Below are 14,911 nucleotides of genomic sequence, written 5' to 3' on the forward strand. Positions count from 1 at the left end.
TCCCAAATGGCACCCTATTCCCTACGGCCACTGGTCAAAAATAGTGCACTATGTAGGGAATAATGCGGCATTTGGGACTCAACCAATGTCTTCTCTGTGAAAGACTACAGCTCAATTGAAACAATGGAGTTTAGTGTTTTTTAGATGCACTTGTGTGCTGCCAGTTGAGACAGACCAGGATGATACTGTATATCGGAGCATGTTTGTTTCAGTGTATAATCTGTCTCCGAATACAGGAGACATGAATGTACTGTAGATCTCAGAATATTGACACTTTTTCCAAATGGGCTTTGCAATTTTTCCAGGAAGGTTTTCATTTTATACAGGTCTTGGTGAGTTTTGTTGCTTAGTAATAGTTACTATGGATACTACAGCAACAATATGGACGTAAGCATCTTCTCCAGTAAAGAGGGAGGGGGAAATAAAAATGAAAGACGGACCATTATTTTGAGATAATTTAATTATGTAAACCAGGGTCGATTTGAGACTGGAATCTGAAATGGCACATTCAATGTACACTTTGAAAACCTTAATTAACAAATGATTTATGTTATCACAGTGCCTGTATCAGTTGGTATCAATGCCAGAATGTTGTCTTTTTTACATATTGGACTTCCAATTAGATGACGAATTTGAATTGCACCGGAATGTTTTTGATGTGTCAGAGAGACATCCTACCTTTTTTGATATGAGAGAGAGAGAAGCAGTAGCAAATTAGTCGTAGTAGAGGAATATGTGCGCACCATCTTACTGTGTCATGTCCTAAGCACACTCTCAGCACTACCGTCACTGTACGAGGAGAAAACAGCGACGTGATTTACTATCCCGCTCTGAGACGTCACCCCAATTTTGAGCCCACACTCGAGGACAGCGCGGTTAATTACCAGATCAAAATGACAAACGACTCTTTATTCGAAAGATATTAAAGCATGAACCTCCACAGTACAGTGCACTGTCTCTAAAGAAATGTAAATCCTTTAGAAAAGTCTCATTCAGTGATTTCCTCTTGTTAGTATGCCGTCGTGAGTTATACAGTATATCACAGTGCAGGCAGAGCGCACCACAGCAACCAGAAGGGTAGTGTGACTGTACAACTGTTACCATGGCTTCAGTATCAGCTGGGTTCATATCATGTACAATTATCCAACTATATCTCTACCTTCCCTGAAATAGCTATCAAGCCATTCATCAGAGAAGTGAATGAAGGATTTAATATGTTCTTTAAAGTGGTTTGAGTAGTGTGTACATTATAACAGATTGACTTCATACAGTAAAGTGCTGCATGAGCTTTTCCTCACAGTATAGCGGGGAGAAGGGATAAAGTTATTTGTCTGTCTTCTCCTGGGTGATAATTATCCTTGGCTGTTAAGAGAGGGTCTGTCTGTCTCTGCCTGTCTGTCGTGGAGGATGGAGAGCAAGCTAGGGCAGTGTTTTCCAAACTCGGTCCTCAGGACCCCAAGGGTTTTAGGAGACTTCACGTTTTGGTTTTTGCCTTAACACTACACAGCTGATTCAAATTATCAAAGCTTGTTGATTATTTGAATCAGCTGTGTAATGCTAAGGCAAAAAAAAAAAAGAAAAGACGTGCACCCCTTAGGGTCCCGAGGACCGAGTTTGGGAAACCCTTAGCTAGGGGCTGAAGGCTCTGGACGTTAGCCTCTTATGTTGTCCCTGTGGGTCTCTCTCAACCACCTGGCCATCTGTATTCCTCCACTCTACCTTAGAGCACCAGGAACATTTACTGTCTTCTGTTCACCTAGAATCCTAAGACAATAACAAGTAGCTTATTTGGTGACAGCTGCCTCAGACTGGGTTTTCTGGCGTGTACTTTAGTTGACAGGTTTTTGTTAATTTCAGAGAGCGACCCATATTAAAACCAATAAGTATTTCCAGTATGTTACCCAATTCCCAATAGAGATGACGTGGTTGTCTCATTACTACATCCTGTCATTATGAGCTGCTCTGAATGTGTGTGTAGTGTGGTTTACTTATCAAATGAGTTGACTAATTATTTTTCTCTTGCTCTCTCTCTCTTTCACGTAGGATTTTAAACACTACCTTGTTTGAGAGCTGGGAGATCGTGGGGCCGTACCCCTCCTGGTGGGTGTTCAACCTACTCCTGATCCTGCTGCAGTTCCTGCACTCCTTCTGGTCCTACCTCATAGTGAAGATAGCCTGTCGAGCCATCTCCAGAGGAAAGGTGAGAGACAAAGGGAGAGTCTCAATTACAATTTCTTGACTCCTCGCGTCCTCTTGCCTGGTTCTCAAAACTCATTGGTTGAGAATGTCAGAGGTCCCTCTCTGAGCTTCTCCTCTTCTCCTGAGTTGAGAAGAGAATGCGAGTAGTCAAGGAAACGTTGAGATTCTCCCCCAGTTCGCATTTCAGGGTCCTAAATGGCATCATATGTAGTGCACTACTTTTGACCAGGGCCCATAGGGAATAGGGTGCCATTTGGCAGACATTATGAAAATATGACAGAGTACACTCAAGAGGACCGTCTTTATGTAGTTAAAAAGTCATTCTCATTATGTATGTAGTTAGAATTTAGCACTACCATGTTACTTTTTGTAATTGTAAATGCAAAGCAAAGGGTAATCTTAGCAGTCAAGCTCACTGTACATGTACTACAGAAGCTATTCACTAAAGAGCCTGTTTTGTTGTCAATAACCTTCATTGATTTTACTTTTTCTATCCCTCATGCTAACCTTTCAACCTTCAAGGCAGGGAAGTGGAATCCTTTACATGTAAGTAGTTGGAACAGAAGGGGAACAAACTTCTTTGTGTATTGTCATCTCACTATCAAGTCACAATCACATGACATCCCTTTCTTTCTTTTTTTTACATGATCTTATTTGTAAAATGAGGAAACCAATAGCGATGGCCAACTGCTTTTACTTCCTCTGTCATGACATCAGATGGTATATGAGCTGTTCTGACAGCGTCTGCACCTCTCCACAGGTGTCGAAAGACGACCGCAGTGACATTGAGTCCAGCTCGGACGAGGACAACGGTCCTCCGCCCACTCCTGTTCAGAAGCACCACAACAGTACCACCAACGGGACCAATAAAGTCCACGGGACCAATGGGTACCTGTCAGCAGGGGCCCCTTGTCTAGATGAACACTGACCACTGCTATGAGACATTTTATAAGCACTGGAGCAAAGCTGCAGACACCATTCATAGATACATGTGTGCGACATGAACAACATTGCCTGTCTGGTACTGGAAGTTCTTAGTTTTCAGTTTGATTATTTCCATGTTTCCCCTCCATTTTATTATCTTTCTCTATATTTGCATCAAACTGCATTCAATGAAATATCAAAGCACTCCTGTCGGTACAGCCCAGTCTCTCTGTTTAGCCAATGAATGAACGCATTCCACTATTATGACGAAAGCATGCTGTTTAAACGTAGTCTGACTGGCATACTGGGGGTAGTTAATTATGTTATGTGTCTGTTATTTATTTTGGATAGATATACAGTACCAGTCAAATGTGGACACCTACTCATTCCAGGATTTTTCTTAATTTTTACTATTTTTTTTTACAATGTAGAATAGCAGTGAAAAAACAGCAGTGCAAAACTATGAAATAACAAATTAAATATATTTTAGATTCTTCAAAGTAGCCACCTTTTGCCTTGATGATAGCTTTGCACACTGTTGGCACTCTCAACCAGCTTCACCTGGAACGCATTTCCAACTGTCTTGAAGGAGTTCCCACATATGCTGAGCATTTGTTGGCTGCTTTTCCTTCGCTCTGCGGTGCAACTCATCCCAAACCATCTCAATTGGGTTGAGGTCGGGTGATGCAGCACTCCATCACTCTCCTTTTGTAAAATAGCCCTTACATAGTCTGGAGGTGTGTTGGGTCATTGTCCTGTTGAAAAACAAATGATAGTCCCACTAAGCGCAGACCAGGTGGTAGCCATGCTGGTGAAGTGTCCCTTGAATTCTAAATAAATCACTGACAGTGTCACCAGCAAAGCACCATCACACCACCTCCTCCATGCTTCACGGTGGGAGCCACACATGCGGAAATCATCCATTCACCTACTCTGCGTCTCACAAAGATACGGCGGTTGGAACCAACAATTTCAAATTTGGCCTCATCAGACCAAAGGACAGATTTCCACCGGTCTAATGTCCATTGCTCGTGTTTCTTGGCCCAAGCAAGTCTCTTCTCATTGGTGTGCTTTAGTAGTGGTTTCTTTGCAGCAATTTTGACCATGAAGGCCTGATTCATGCAGTCTCCTCTGAACAGTTGATGTTGAAATGTCTGTTACTTGAACTCTGTGCAGCAGGCTGGTAACTCAAAGTTCCTGAAATCTTCTGCATTGACTGACCTTAAAGTAATGATGGATTGTTGTTTCTCTTCGCTTATTTGAGCAGTTCTTGACATAATATGGACTTCATCTTTTTCCAAATAGGGCTATCTTCTGTATACCATCCCTACGTTGTTAAAACACAACTGATTGGCTCAAACACATTAAGGAAAGAATTTCCACAAATTAACCTTTAACAAGGCACACATAATTTAATTGCATTCCAGGTGACTACATCATGAAGCTGGTTGAGAGAAAGCCAAGAGTGTGCAAAGTTCAAGGCAGAGTAGCTACTTTGAAGAATCTCATGATTCCATGTGTTATAATAGTTTTGATGTCTTCACTATTATTCTACAATGTAGAAAATAGTTTTAAAAATATTTTTTTAAACCCTGTAATGAGTAGATGTGTCCAAACTTTTGATTGGTACTGTAAATTTGCTAATTATTGTCAACATGTCTCAATGACTTTGTCAGTGTTAAGATTGGCTAATTGTGAACCAATCCGTAATGCATATCATTTCACTATTCCATCAACGGGTACACACACTACACACATTACAGCATGAGTCTTTTCATTGGCAAAAATGCTAAACAAATGGATTTGTTTTCAGTGATGCCCCCCCCTTCACTTGCTAAAACTGATTGCATTTGTTTTGCTCACAAATGAATAATGTGGTCTTACAACAATGCATTATTATGGGAAATACAAACACACATTATCCATCCATAAGCTGTAAGAGATATCAGTAACAGCATTATGTATGTGTGTGTGTAAAAATAGGGCCATGCTATATTTCCAATTACATTTTGTTAAGTATTCTACAACATTTCTGGTAAGTATTTCGTTAATTGTTCATGGCCCTCTTGAAAGACAGAGGAAGGTATTATTAAGCAATGATGCATTTAAAACCCTTGACAATAATTAAAGATTGCAAGTAAGAACGTATATTTGTCGATCTGATTAATTGAAACTAGCAGTTGCTGTACATACTTGTTCTTGTGAGAAGTAACGGAGTAATATTGGTAGATTACAGAATTAGAATTTTTGTGGCATGGCAAGTTGACTATGAAGGATTGTTATTTTTTTGTTCCAAAACTGATTCCCTCTCAAGGCTAAGTGAATAATTAATGCGATTGCATAATTATGACTATGAATTCTTGTCATTGATATTCATTCAACAATGCTTTCGGGACATTCATCTCGCTAATCCATTCTCATTATACATTCTCATTGAAATATAACTAGATGTATTGCATATTCAACTTCAAGTAGCGTTTGTGTTTCAGAGAAAAATAATAGCTCTCCAGGAGCCCATGTAATTTCTCTTTTTACTTGTATTGGCATATATGAATCATCCAAGGACACATGGATTGAATAGAATGTGTATTGTGTAGGTCTCTAATGCAGTATCGATCATCCCTGTTGTTGATGGGAAAAGGGTTTTCATGAATTAAGTAATTATTGACATTTTCATGTGCACAAAGTGACAGTGGATGGGTGAGGACATAAATGGTTGAATCTTCCAATGGAATTTTCCTGTGCACTGGCTATATACTGAGTGTACTAAACATTAGGAACACCAAGGTGTTAAGCATTCCACAAGGATGCTGGTCCATGTTGACTTCAATGCTTCCCACAGTTGTGTTAAGTTGGCTGGATCTCCTTCGGGTGGTGGACCATTCTTGAAACACAGAAAACTGATGCGTGTGAAAAACCCAGCAGTGTTGCAGTTCTTGACACACCCAAACTGGTGCGTCTGGCACCTACCATACCCCATTCAAAAGCACAAATATTTTGCCTGCCCCATTCAACCTCAATGGCACACATACGCAATCCATGTCTCAATTGTCATAAGGCTTAAACATATTTTTTTAACATTTCTCCTCCCCTTCATCTACACTGATTGAAGTGGATTTAACAAGTGACATCAATAAGGGATCATAGCTTACCTGGATTCACCTCTCCTAAAGTAATTCATGCGGAAATCACCTGAACGTATACACGGAGGACGCAAAACATGTTCTTAATGTTTTGTATGCTCAGTGTATATGCTCGGGTGATTTCCGCATAAATGGCTTTAGGAGGAGCGTGTTCAAAGTGCAAAGTCAATAAACCACCTTAGACTGAAAATGCCGGACCCTGTGAGCAACTGTACGGTGAGTACTCACTCTACCTCTTTTCAAAGACAACTTTTAGTCAAATGGCAAAGACAAATGTTGCTTATTTCTCCTTTATATGTGTGTAACATAATTCAAAATGTAATGGATTTTCTTCAAAGCTGTTTGTATTAGTGGTTACTCAAGATAGCCGCAGTTTGACAACACCATGACTTGGCAAATGTGTTATAGTACAACCTGTTGTACCAAGATCTGAAGAGGTTTTCCAACAATGGGGAGCATTTCTGCAAGGTCATGACAGTATGTCAGCAAAGGTATGGTCAATGTGATGTACTGTATTTGCATACACAACTCCTTGAGAATATCCTTTGAGGTAATTTATTTGAGCATAGTATGCTCTCTCAGATTGGAAAAGTTACACTTTTGAAGCTGGACTGCACATATTTATTTTTCATGACATTTCCATTCTTTTTTTTGGGACGTACCTACACATCCATTCATAATTGCATGCTGAAGTCCTAACTTCCGGATTGAATTTGAATTACCTGTAGTTACGGTTTCACCTCAGTGTGACAAAAGTAACGTGCCTTGATGACATTTCTCTGTGACTAGGGCTGAGCTGGAGGTCAGTTATGCCAAGGGACTGCAGAAGTTTGCTGGGAAACTCAAGGCATCCAAGTTGATGAATGACAAGTGAGTAGGTTACCTTTTCTATAAAATATCTACTGTAAGTATGTCATGTGCCAATGTTTATAAAAGTTGTAATAGTGCTGAAAAAACACTACATGATGTTGTTTTCATTTCCATGAAGTGTGGGGACAGGGGCTGGGATTAAAATTAAAATATTGGATAAAACACAATTCACGACAGAGACACCACAACACTACATAAAGAGAGACCCAAGACAACATTAGCATAGCAGCAACACCACATGACAACAACATGGTATAGTAGCAACAAAACATGGCAGAAGCACAACATGGTACAAACATTATTGGGCACAGACAACAGCACATCAGGCGAAGCAGCCACAACTGTCAGTAAGAGTGTCCATGATTGAGTCTTTGAATGAAGAGAGTTTGAGTGGTTTTGCAGCTCGTTCCAGTTGCTAGCAGCAGCGAACTTAAAAGAGGAGCGACCCAGGGATGTGTGCGCTTTTGGGGACCTTTAAGAGAATATGACTGGCAGAACGGGTGTTGTATGTGGAGGATGAGGGCTGCAGTAGATATCTCAGATAGGCCTCACACCGCCCTAATAGGGTTTTTATAAATAATCATCAACCAGTGGGTCTTGCAATGGGTATACGGAGATGAACAGTTTAATAGAGTGCAGTGAGGTCCTAGTGTCACGTGTGCTCCCTCTCTGGCCTCTAGGTCACCAGGCTGCTCGTTTATGGCGCACACCTGTCACCAGCATTTCGTGCAATTGTGCATAATGACACTCACCTCAACTCCATCACCTCCTTGATTACCTGCCCTTTATATGTCACTCCCTTTGGTTTCTTCCCCAGTCATCATTGTTTCTGTTTCATGTCGGTGCGCCGTTTGTGTTTCTTGTTTTGTTTATTTATTAAATGTATTCACTCCCTGAACTTGCTTCCGGACTCTCAGCATACATCATTACACCTATAAGGAGCACTGGTGGAAAATCTGATGACCGAATGGTAAAGAACATCTAGCCGCTCGAGAGCACCCTTACCTGCAGATCTATAAATTATGTCTCTAATCTAGCAGGGGTAGGAATCAAGGTAATCTGAATTAGGGTTGTTTGGCAGCTGGGGTGAAAGAGGAGCGATTACAAGAGGAATTGTAATAATGGCACCAGAGAAGACGACTGCCTTTTTTACGGGCTCCTAACCAATTGTGCAATTGTTTTTTTTTTTTTGCGTTATTTGTAACATTTTGTACATTATGTTTCCCCCAAATGACCGAAAAGAGCTTCTGAATATCAGAACAGCGATTAATCACCTTGTACTGGACGAAGACACCAGACAAGGCCCAAATCCCTGTCATTCGCATGAAGAAGAGATGGAGATATAGGGGAAGGACGGGGTGCCTTGTAAGACTCCGACGGCAATTGAGTAACCCGCCTCTACCATCAGTCCTATTAGCCAACGTGCAATCATTGAATAATAAACTGGATGAGCTCTGATCAAGACTATCCTACCAACGGGACATTAAAAACTGTAATATCTTATGTTTTACCGAGTCGTGGCTGAATGACGACATGGAAAAGATACAGCTGGCTGAGTTTTCGGTGAATCGGCAAGATAAAACAGCTGCCTCCGGTAAGATAAGGGGTGGCGGTCTTTGTCTATTTGTCAATAACAGCTGGTGCAAGAAATCTTGCTTGCCTGAGGTAGCTGTAGACTATTTACTCTCTTGGTAAATAAACTATTTACCAAGAAAGTTTATCTATATTTATCATAGCTGTCTATTTACCACCATAAACCGATGCTGGCACTAAGACCACACTCAACGAGTTGTATAAGGCCATAAGCAAAGAAGAAAATGCTCATCCAGAGGCGCCACTCCTAGTGGCCAGGGACTTTAATGCAGGGAAACATATCTGTTTCACCTAATTTCTATCAGCATGTTACATGTTCAAGCTGAGGGGGAAATAAAACTCCAGACCACCTTTACTCCACACACAGAGACGCGTACAAAACTCTCCCTCACCCTCCATTTGGCAAATCTGACCATTACTCAATCCTCCTGATTCCCGCTTACAAGCAAAAACTAAAGAAGGAAGTACCAGTGACTCGCTCAATACGGAAGTGGTCAGATGTAGGAGATAAGAACAGGACTGTTTCACTAGCACAGACTGGAATATGTTTCTGGGATTCTTCCAATGGCATTGAGGATTACACCACATAAGTCACTGGCTTCATCAATAAGTGCATCGATGATGTCGTCCCCACAGTGACCGTACCCCAACCAGAAGCCATGGATTACAGGAAACATCCGCACTGAGCTAAAGGCTAGAGCTGCTGCTTTCAAGGAGCAGGAATCTAACCTGGACGCTTAGAAGAAATCCCGCTATGCCCTCCGACAAACCATCAAAAAGGCAAAGCATCAATACAGGACAAAGATTGAATCCTACTACACCTGCTCAGACGCTCGTTGGATATGGCCGGGCTTGTAAACTACAAAAGGTAATGCTTTCATTCAGCCACAAGAGCGTTAGTGAGGTTAGGCACTGATGTTGGGCGATTAGGCCTGGATGCAGTCGGTGTTTCAATTCTTGGGGTTAAGGTCAGGGTTCTGTGCAGGCCAGTCAAGTTCTTCCACACCGATCTCGACAAACCATTTCTGTATGGACCTCACTTTTTGCACGGGGGCATTGTCATGCTGAAACAGGAAAGGGCCTTTGTTGCCACAATTTGGAAGCACAGAATTGTCTAGAATGTCATTGTATGCTGTAGCGTTAAGTGTTCCCTTCATTGGAACTAAGGGGCCTAGCCTGAACCATGGAAAAACAGCACTATACCCTTATTCCTCCTCCACCAGACTTTACAGTTGGCATTATGTATTTGGGTAGGTAGCGTTCTCCTGGCATCTGCCAAACCCAGATTTGTCCGTTGGACTGTTAGATGTGCATGGTAATCTTTGTCTTGTGTGCAGCTGTTCGGCCATGTAAACACATTTCATGAAGCTCCTGATGAACAGTTCATGTGCTGACGTTGCTTCCAGTGGCAGTTTGGAACTTGTGAGTGTTGAAACAGAGGACAGAAGATTTTTACGCACTACAAGCTTCAGCAATCGGATGTCCCGTTCTGTGAACTTGTGTGGCCTACCACTTCACGGCTTAGCCGTTGTTGCTCCTAGACATATCTACTTCACAATAACAGCACATACGGTACAATTGACCTGGGCAGCCCTAGGAGGGCAGAAATTTGACAAGCTGACTTGTTGGAAAGGTGGCATCCTATGAGGGTGCCACATTGGTAGTAGAATGGCCTCAGTGACTTTCAATGTTAATTTATGGAGATTGCTGACAGGTGTATAAAATCGAGCACACGGCCATGCAACGAGTGTGGCTGAAATAGCCGAATCAACTAATTTGAAAGTTGTCCACATACTTTTGATTACATAGTGTAGGTTCATAACCAATGTGCATTTGTCAGAGCATTGAGCAAATTCATTCTAGCCTAGATTATATAATTTACAACCTATACAGTTCATTCCATATTGTGCATGTTCATTCAGATTTAGACAGCACAAACACCATAGCATAACCTTTGATGACACAACACTATATGCAATTCAACAAGTATGTTAATATACATCCTAACCAGATTATGTTCTGTTTTCAAAAGGATTGTGAGCAGAGTATTATTCAATTGGCTCGTCCAGTCAAAATCAGGAGCTTCATCATTTACTAAGGACCCTCTCAGAGTGTGAGATCAGAGGCCCCAGTGAAAGCAAAATGTCTTCAATGCTTTCATCCAAGATAGAGCCACAGCCAAGACTGATGAAGAGGAAAGTAACACCCATACACAAGTATGATCAAAGATTTATCATTCTGATTTTGCCTTTGAATAACAAGAAACACATACATAATAACATTCATGATAAAGCTACAAGTTGCCCAAACCGCTTGTTATTGTACTCTATTTACTGTACTCGCTCTGGTAGGATCCTCCTTCGTTGATCCTCAGCATGAAGGTGTATGTACAGTTGAAGTTTACATACACCTTAGCCAAATACATTTAAACTCAGTTTAATCCTAGTAAAAAAGTCAATGTCTTAGGTCAGTTAGGATCACCACTTTATTTTAAGATGTGAAATGTCAGAATAATAGTAGAGAATTATTTATTTAAGCTTTTATTTCTTTCATCACATTCCCAGTGGGTCAGAAGTTTACAAACACTCAATTAGTATTTGGTAGCATTGTCTTTAAATTGTTTAACTTGGGTCAAACATTTAGGGTAGCCTTCCACAAGCTTCCCAGAATAAGCTGGGTGAATTTTGGCACATTCCTCCTGACAGAGCTGGTGTAACTGAGTCAGGTTTCTAGGCCTCCTTGCTCGCACACACTTTTTCAGTTCTGCCCACATCTTCTATCAGATTGATTTCAGGGCTTTGTGATGGCCACTCCAATACCTTGACTTTGTTGTCCTTAAGCCATTTTCCCACAACTTTGGAAGTATGCTTGGGGTCATTGTCCATTTTGGAAGACCCATTTCAGACCAAACATCAACTTTGACTGATGTCTTGAGATGTTGCTTCAATATATCCACATAATTTTCCTGCCTCGTGATGCCATCTATTTTGTGAAGTGCACCAGTCCCTCCTGCGGCAAAGCACCACAATAACATGATGCTGCCACCCCGTGCTTCACGGTTGGGATGGTGTTCTTTGGCTTGCAAGCCTCACCCTTTTTCCTACAAACATAAGGACCAGAGGACATTTCTCCAAAAAGTACAATCTTTGTCCCCATGTCCAGTGGCAAACCGTAGTCTGGCTTTTTTATGGCGGTTTTGGAGCAGTGGCTTCTTCCTTGCTGAGCAGCCTTTCAGGTTATGTCGATATAGGACTCGTTTTACTGTGGATATAGATAGTTTTGTACCGGTTTCCTCCAGCATCTTCACAAGGTCCTTTTGCTGTTGTTCTGGGATTGATTTGCACTTTTCGCACCAAAGTACGTTCATCTCTAGGAGACAGAACGTGTCTCCTTCCTGATCGGTATGATGGCTGCGTGGTCCCATGGTGTTAATACTAGTGTACTATTTTTTTGTACAGATGAAGGTGGTACCTTCAGGCGTTTGGAAATTGATCCCAAGGATGAACCAGACTTGGAGGTCTACAATTTTTTTACAATTTCTTTTGATTTTCCCATGATGTCAAGCAGAGGCACTGATTTTGAAGGTAGGCCTTGAAATACATCCACAGGTAAACCTCCAATCGACTCAAATTATGTCAATTAGCCTATCAGAAGGTTCTAAAGCCATGACAATTTTCTGGAATTTTCCAAGCTGTTTAAAGGCAGTGAACTTAGTGTATGTAAACTTCTGACCCACTGGAATTGTGATACAGTGAATTAAGTGAAATAATCAGTCTGTAAACAATTGTTGGAAAAATGACTTGTGTCATGCACAAAGTAGATGTCCTAACCGACTTGCCAAAACTATAGTTTGCTAACAAGAAATTTGTGGAGTGGTTGAAAAACTAGTTTTAATGACTCCAACATAAGTGTATGTAAACTTCCGACTTAATGTATGCACAGTCAGTCACTTTGGTTGATGTCTCGGAAAATAAAATGCAATATCTCACCTTGAATAAAAGAAAAACAAATAATTTGACTTCTGTGGTTTAACACATGGTCAACATTCAAACGGTACAATATTGCCAACAGATTTCTTCCCAATTTACCATAAATTGCTCTAATTTCCAATCCCGAAATCCCCGTTTGGCTTTGTTGATATATTCTGTCTTTCTTGGCTTTGTTTGGGGACACGATCACTTTAAAGGAAAAAGTAAACGTGTCCTGTTTTTTCCTGAATACTCATCTATTGAAACCAACAAAAAAAAGTGTATATAGGACAAAAATCTAAAAAATCTATGCAAATTTCTGTTTCATAAAGCTAGCCTTTGCTTTCCTAACTGATTGTATATTGGTTCCTAACTTCCCTGAAAAGTTGCATATCGTGGGGGCTATTCGATGCTAATACAGTACATACACCACAGGATGTTTTTGTGCTGGTCAGGGCAGTCAAGTCTGTAGTGAACCAAGGGCTATATCTGTTCTTTGTTCTACATTTTTTTGGATGGAGCATGCTTATTTAAAACTTCTTACGGATAGGCGGGACAGTCACGTCCCACTTGGGCAAAAAAAACAGGGAAAATGCAGCGCAGCAAATTTTAAAATTATATAAAAATCAAACTTTCATTAAATCACACATATAAGATACTCAATTAAAGCTACACTCGTGAATCCAGCCAACATGTCAGATTTTTTTTAAAGGCTTTTCGGCGAAAAGATAGCACAACCAGTAAACAAAGAGGGTAGCATATTTCAACCCTGCAGGAACTACACAAAACGCAGAAATAAAATATAAAACATGCATTACCTTTGACGAGCTTCTTTTGTTGGCACTCCAATATGTCCCATAAACATCACAATTGGTCCTTTTGTTCGATTAACCTCTTGGGGCAAGGAGGCAGAATTTTCACTTTTTGATAAATAGCGTGCCCAATTTCAACTTCCTGCTACTCAAGCCAAGAATATAAGATATGCATATTATTCGTAGATTTGGATAGAAAACACTCTGAAGTTGCTAAAACTGTTTGAATCATGTCTGAGTATAACAGAATGTATGTAGCAGGCAAAACCCAGAGGACTAACCGTTCAGATTTTTTTGAGGTCTCTGTCTGTTCAGTGAGTTTTCGTTGGCAAACGATATTTCTTAGGAACTGGTTCCTACCGCTTCCACTGGGTGTCACCAGTCTTTGGAATTTGGTTGAGGTTATTCCTTTGTGCAATGAAGAAGTAGGCCAACTAGGAATTGGGCAACACCGTTGAGAGTTGCGCAAGATGTGAAAAGTAGTGCTGGTTTGTTGTCTTCCTGTATTGAACAACACATAGACCCGTCTACAATTTGATCGATTATTAACGTTTAAAAATACCTAAAGTTGTATTACAAAAGTAGTTTGAAATATTTTGGCAAAGTTTATAGGCAACTTTAAATATTTTGTCGTTTTTATGGATCAAATGTGCTTTATAAATTGACAGAAAATGTGATTTTCTGGATTTTTTTCCCCCTCATTTTGTCTGTCATAGTTGAAGTGTACCTATGATAAATTACAGGCCTCATCTTTTTAAGTGGGAGAACTTACTAAATACTTTTTTCCCCACTGTATGAGGGTGCCCGTGTTTACGGATTTAGGGTTGTACCTGGTAGGTTCCTTGATAATTTGTGTGAGGTTGAGGGCATCAAGCTTAGATTGTAGGACGGCCGGGGTGCTAAGCATATCCCAGTTTAGGTCACCGTTCGATAGTCGCTACTACACTAGGTGAGCGAGAGACAACGGAGTTCAGAGAGCTAGCGGGCCGGGGCTAGCGGATGGGTTTTTAGCGTCATCGCAATGGAAAAGTCTGTTGAAACCACATCGGACGATTACGTCGGCAGACCAGTCGTGATGGATCGGCGGGGCTCCGTGTCGACAATAAAGGGTCCAGGTCAATTGGCAAAAGAGGTACTGTAGCCCAAGAAGTTAGCTGGTATATGGGCCTAGCTCAAGGCTAACTGGTGCTTGCTTCGGGACATAGGCGTTAGCTAAAAGTAGTCACTTGATTGCAGATAGCTGGCTGCGATGATCTGATGTAATGGTCCAGAGCTTGCGGCAGGAATCTGGTGATGTGGTAGAGAGAAGCAGTCCGATATGCTCTGGGTTGATGTCGCGCTGTGCAGACTGGCAGGTATTGTCCGAGCTAATGCTTGCTGGTGTCCGAGCTAAAAGGTGAAG

At 41.1% G+C, this 14,911-nt stretch overlaps 1 protein-coding gene and 2 long non-coding RNA genes across 3 annotated transcripts in view; 2 read left to right on the forward strand and 1 right to left on the reverse strand.

Moving 5' to 3' along the window:
* The window catches only part of LOC110520083 (ceramide synthase 6), a 32,264-nt gene extending 26,995 nt beyond the window's left edge, over positions 1-5,269 (forward strand). The window contains exons 9-11 of the mRNA XM_021597122.3: positions 2,044-2,200; positions 2,722-2,745; positions 2,960-5,269. Of these exons, the coding sequence (XP_021452797.3) occupies positions 2,044-2,200; positions 2,722-2,745; positions 2,960-3,127 (349 nt within the window). The 3' untranslated portion in view covers positions 3,128-5,269. The remainder of the gene's footprint in view (positions 1-2,043; positions 2,201-2,721; positions 2,746-2,959) is intronic.
* The window catches only part of LOC118958775 (uncharacterized), a 38,136-nt gene that overhangs the window by 19,192 nt on the left and 4,033 nt on the right, over positions 1-14,911 (reverse strand). The gene's annotated exons all lie outside the window — the stretch shown is intronic.
* Positions 6,428-9,597, forward strand: LOC149984630 (uncharacterized). The gene is made up of 3 exons (XR_016494739.1): positions 6,428-6,482; positions 6,675-6,757; positions 7,056-9,597. It is a non-coding gene; the product is annotated as an uncharacterized LOC149984630 (long non-coding RNA).

Source organism: Oncorhynchus mykiss, chromosome 3 (genome assembly GCF_057628025.1).
Source record: "Oncorhynchus mykiss isolate SJ-2025 chromosome 3, ASM5762802v1, whole genome shotgun sequence".
In the NCBI taxonomy this organism is placed as follows: domain Eukaryota; kingdom Metazoa; phylum Chordata; class Actinopteri; order Salmoniformes; family Salmonidae; genus Oncorhynchus; species Oncorhynchus mykiss.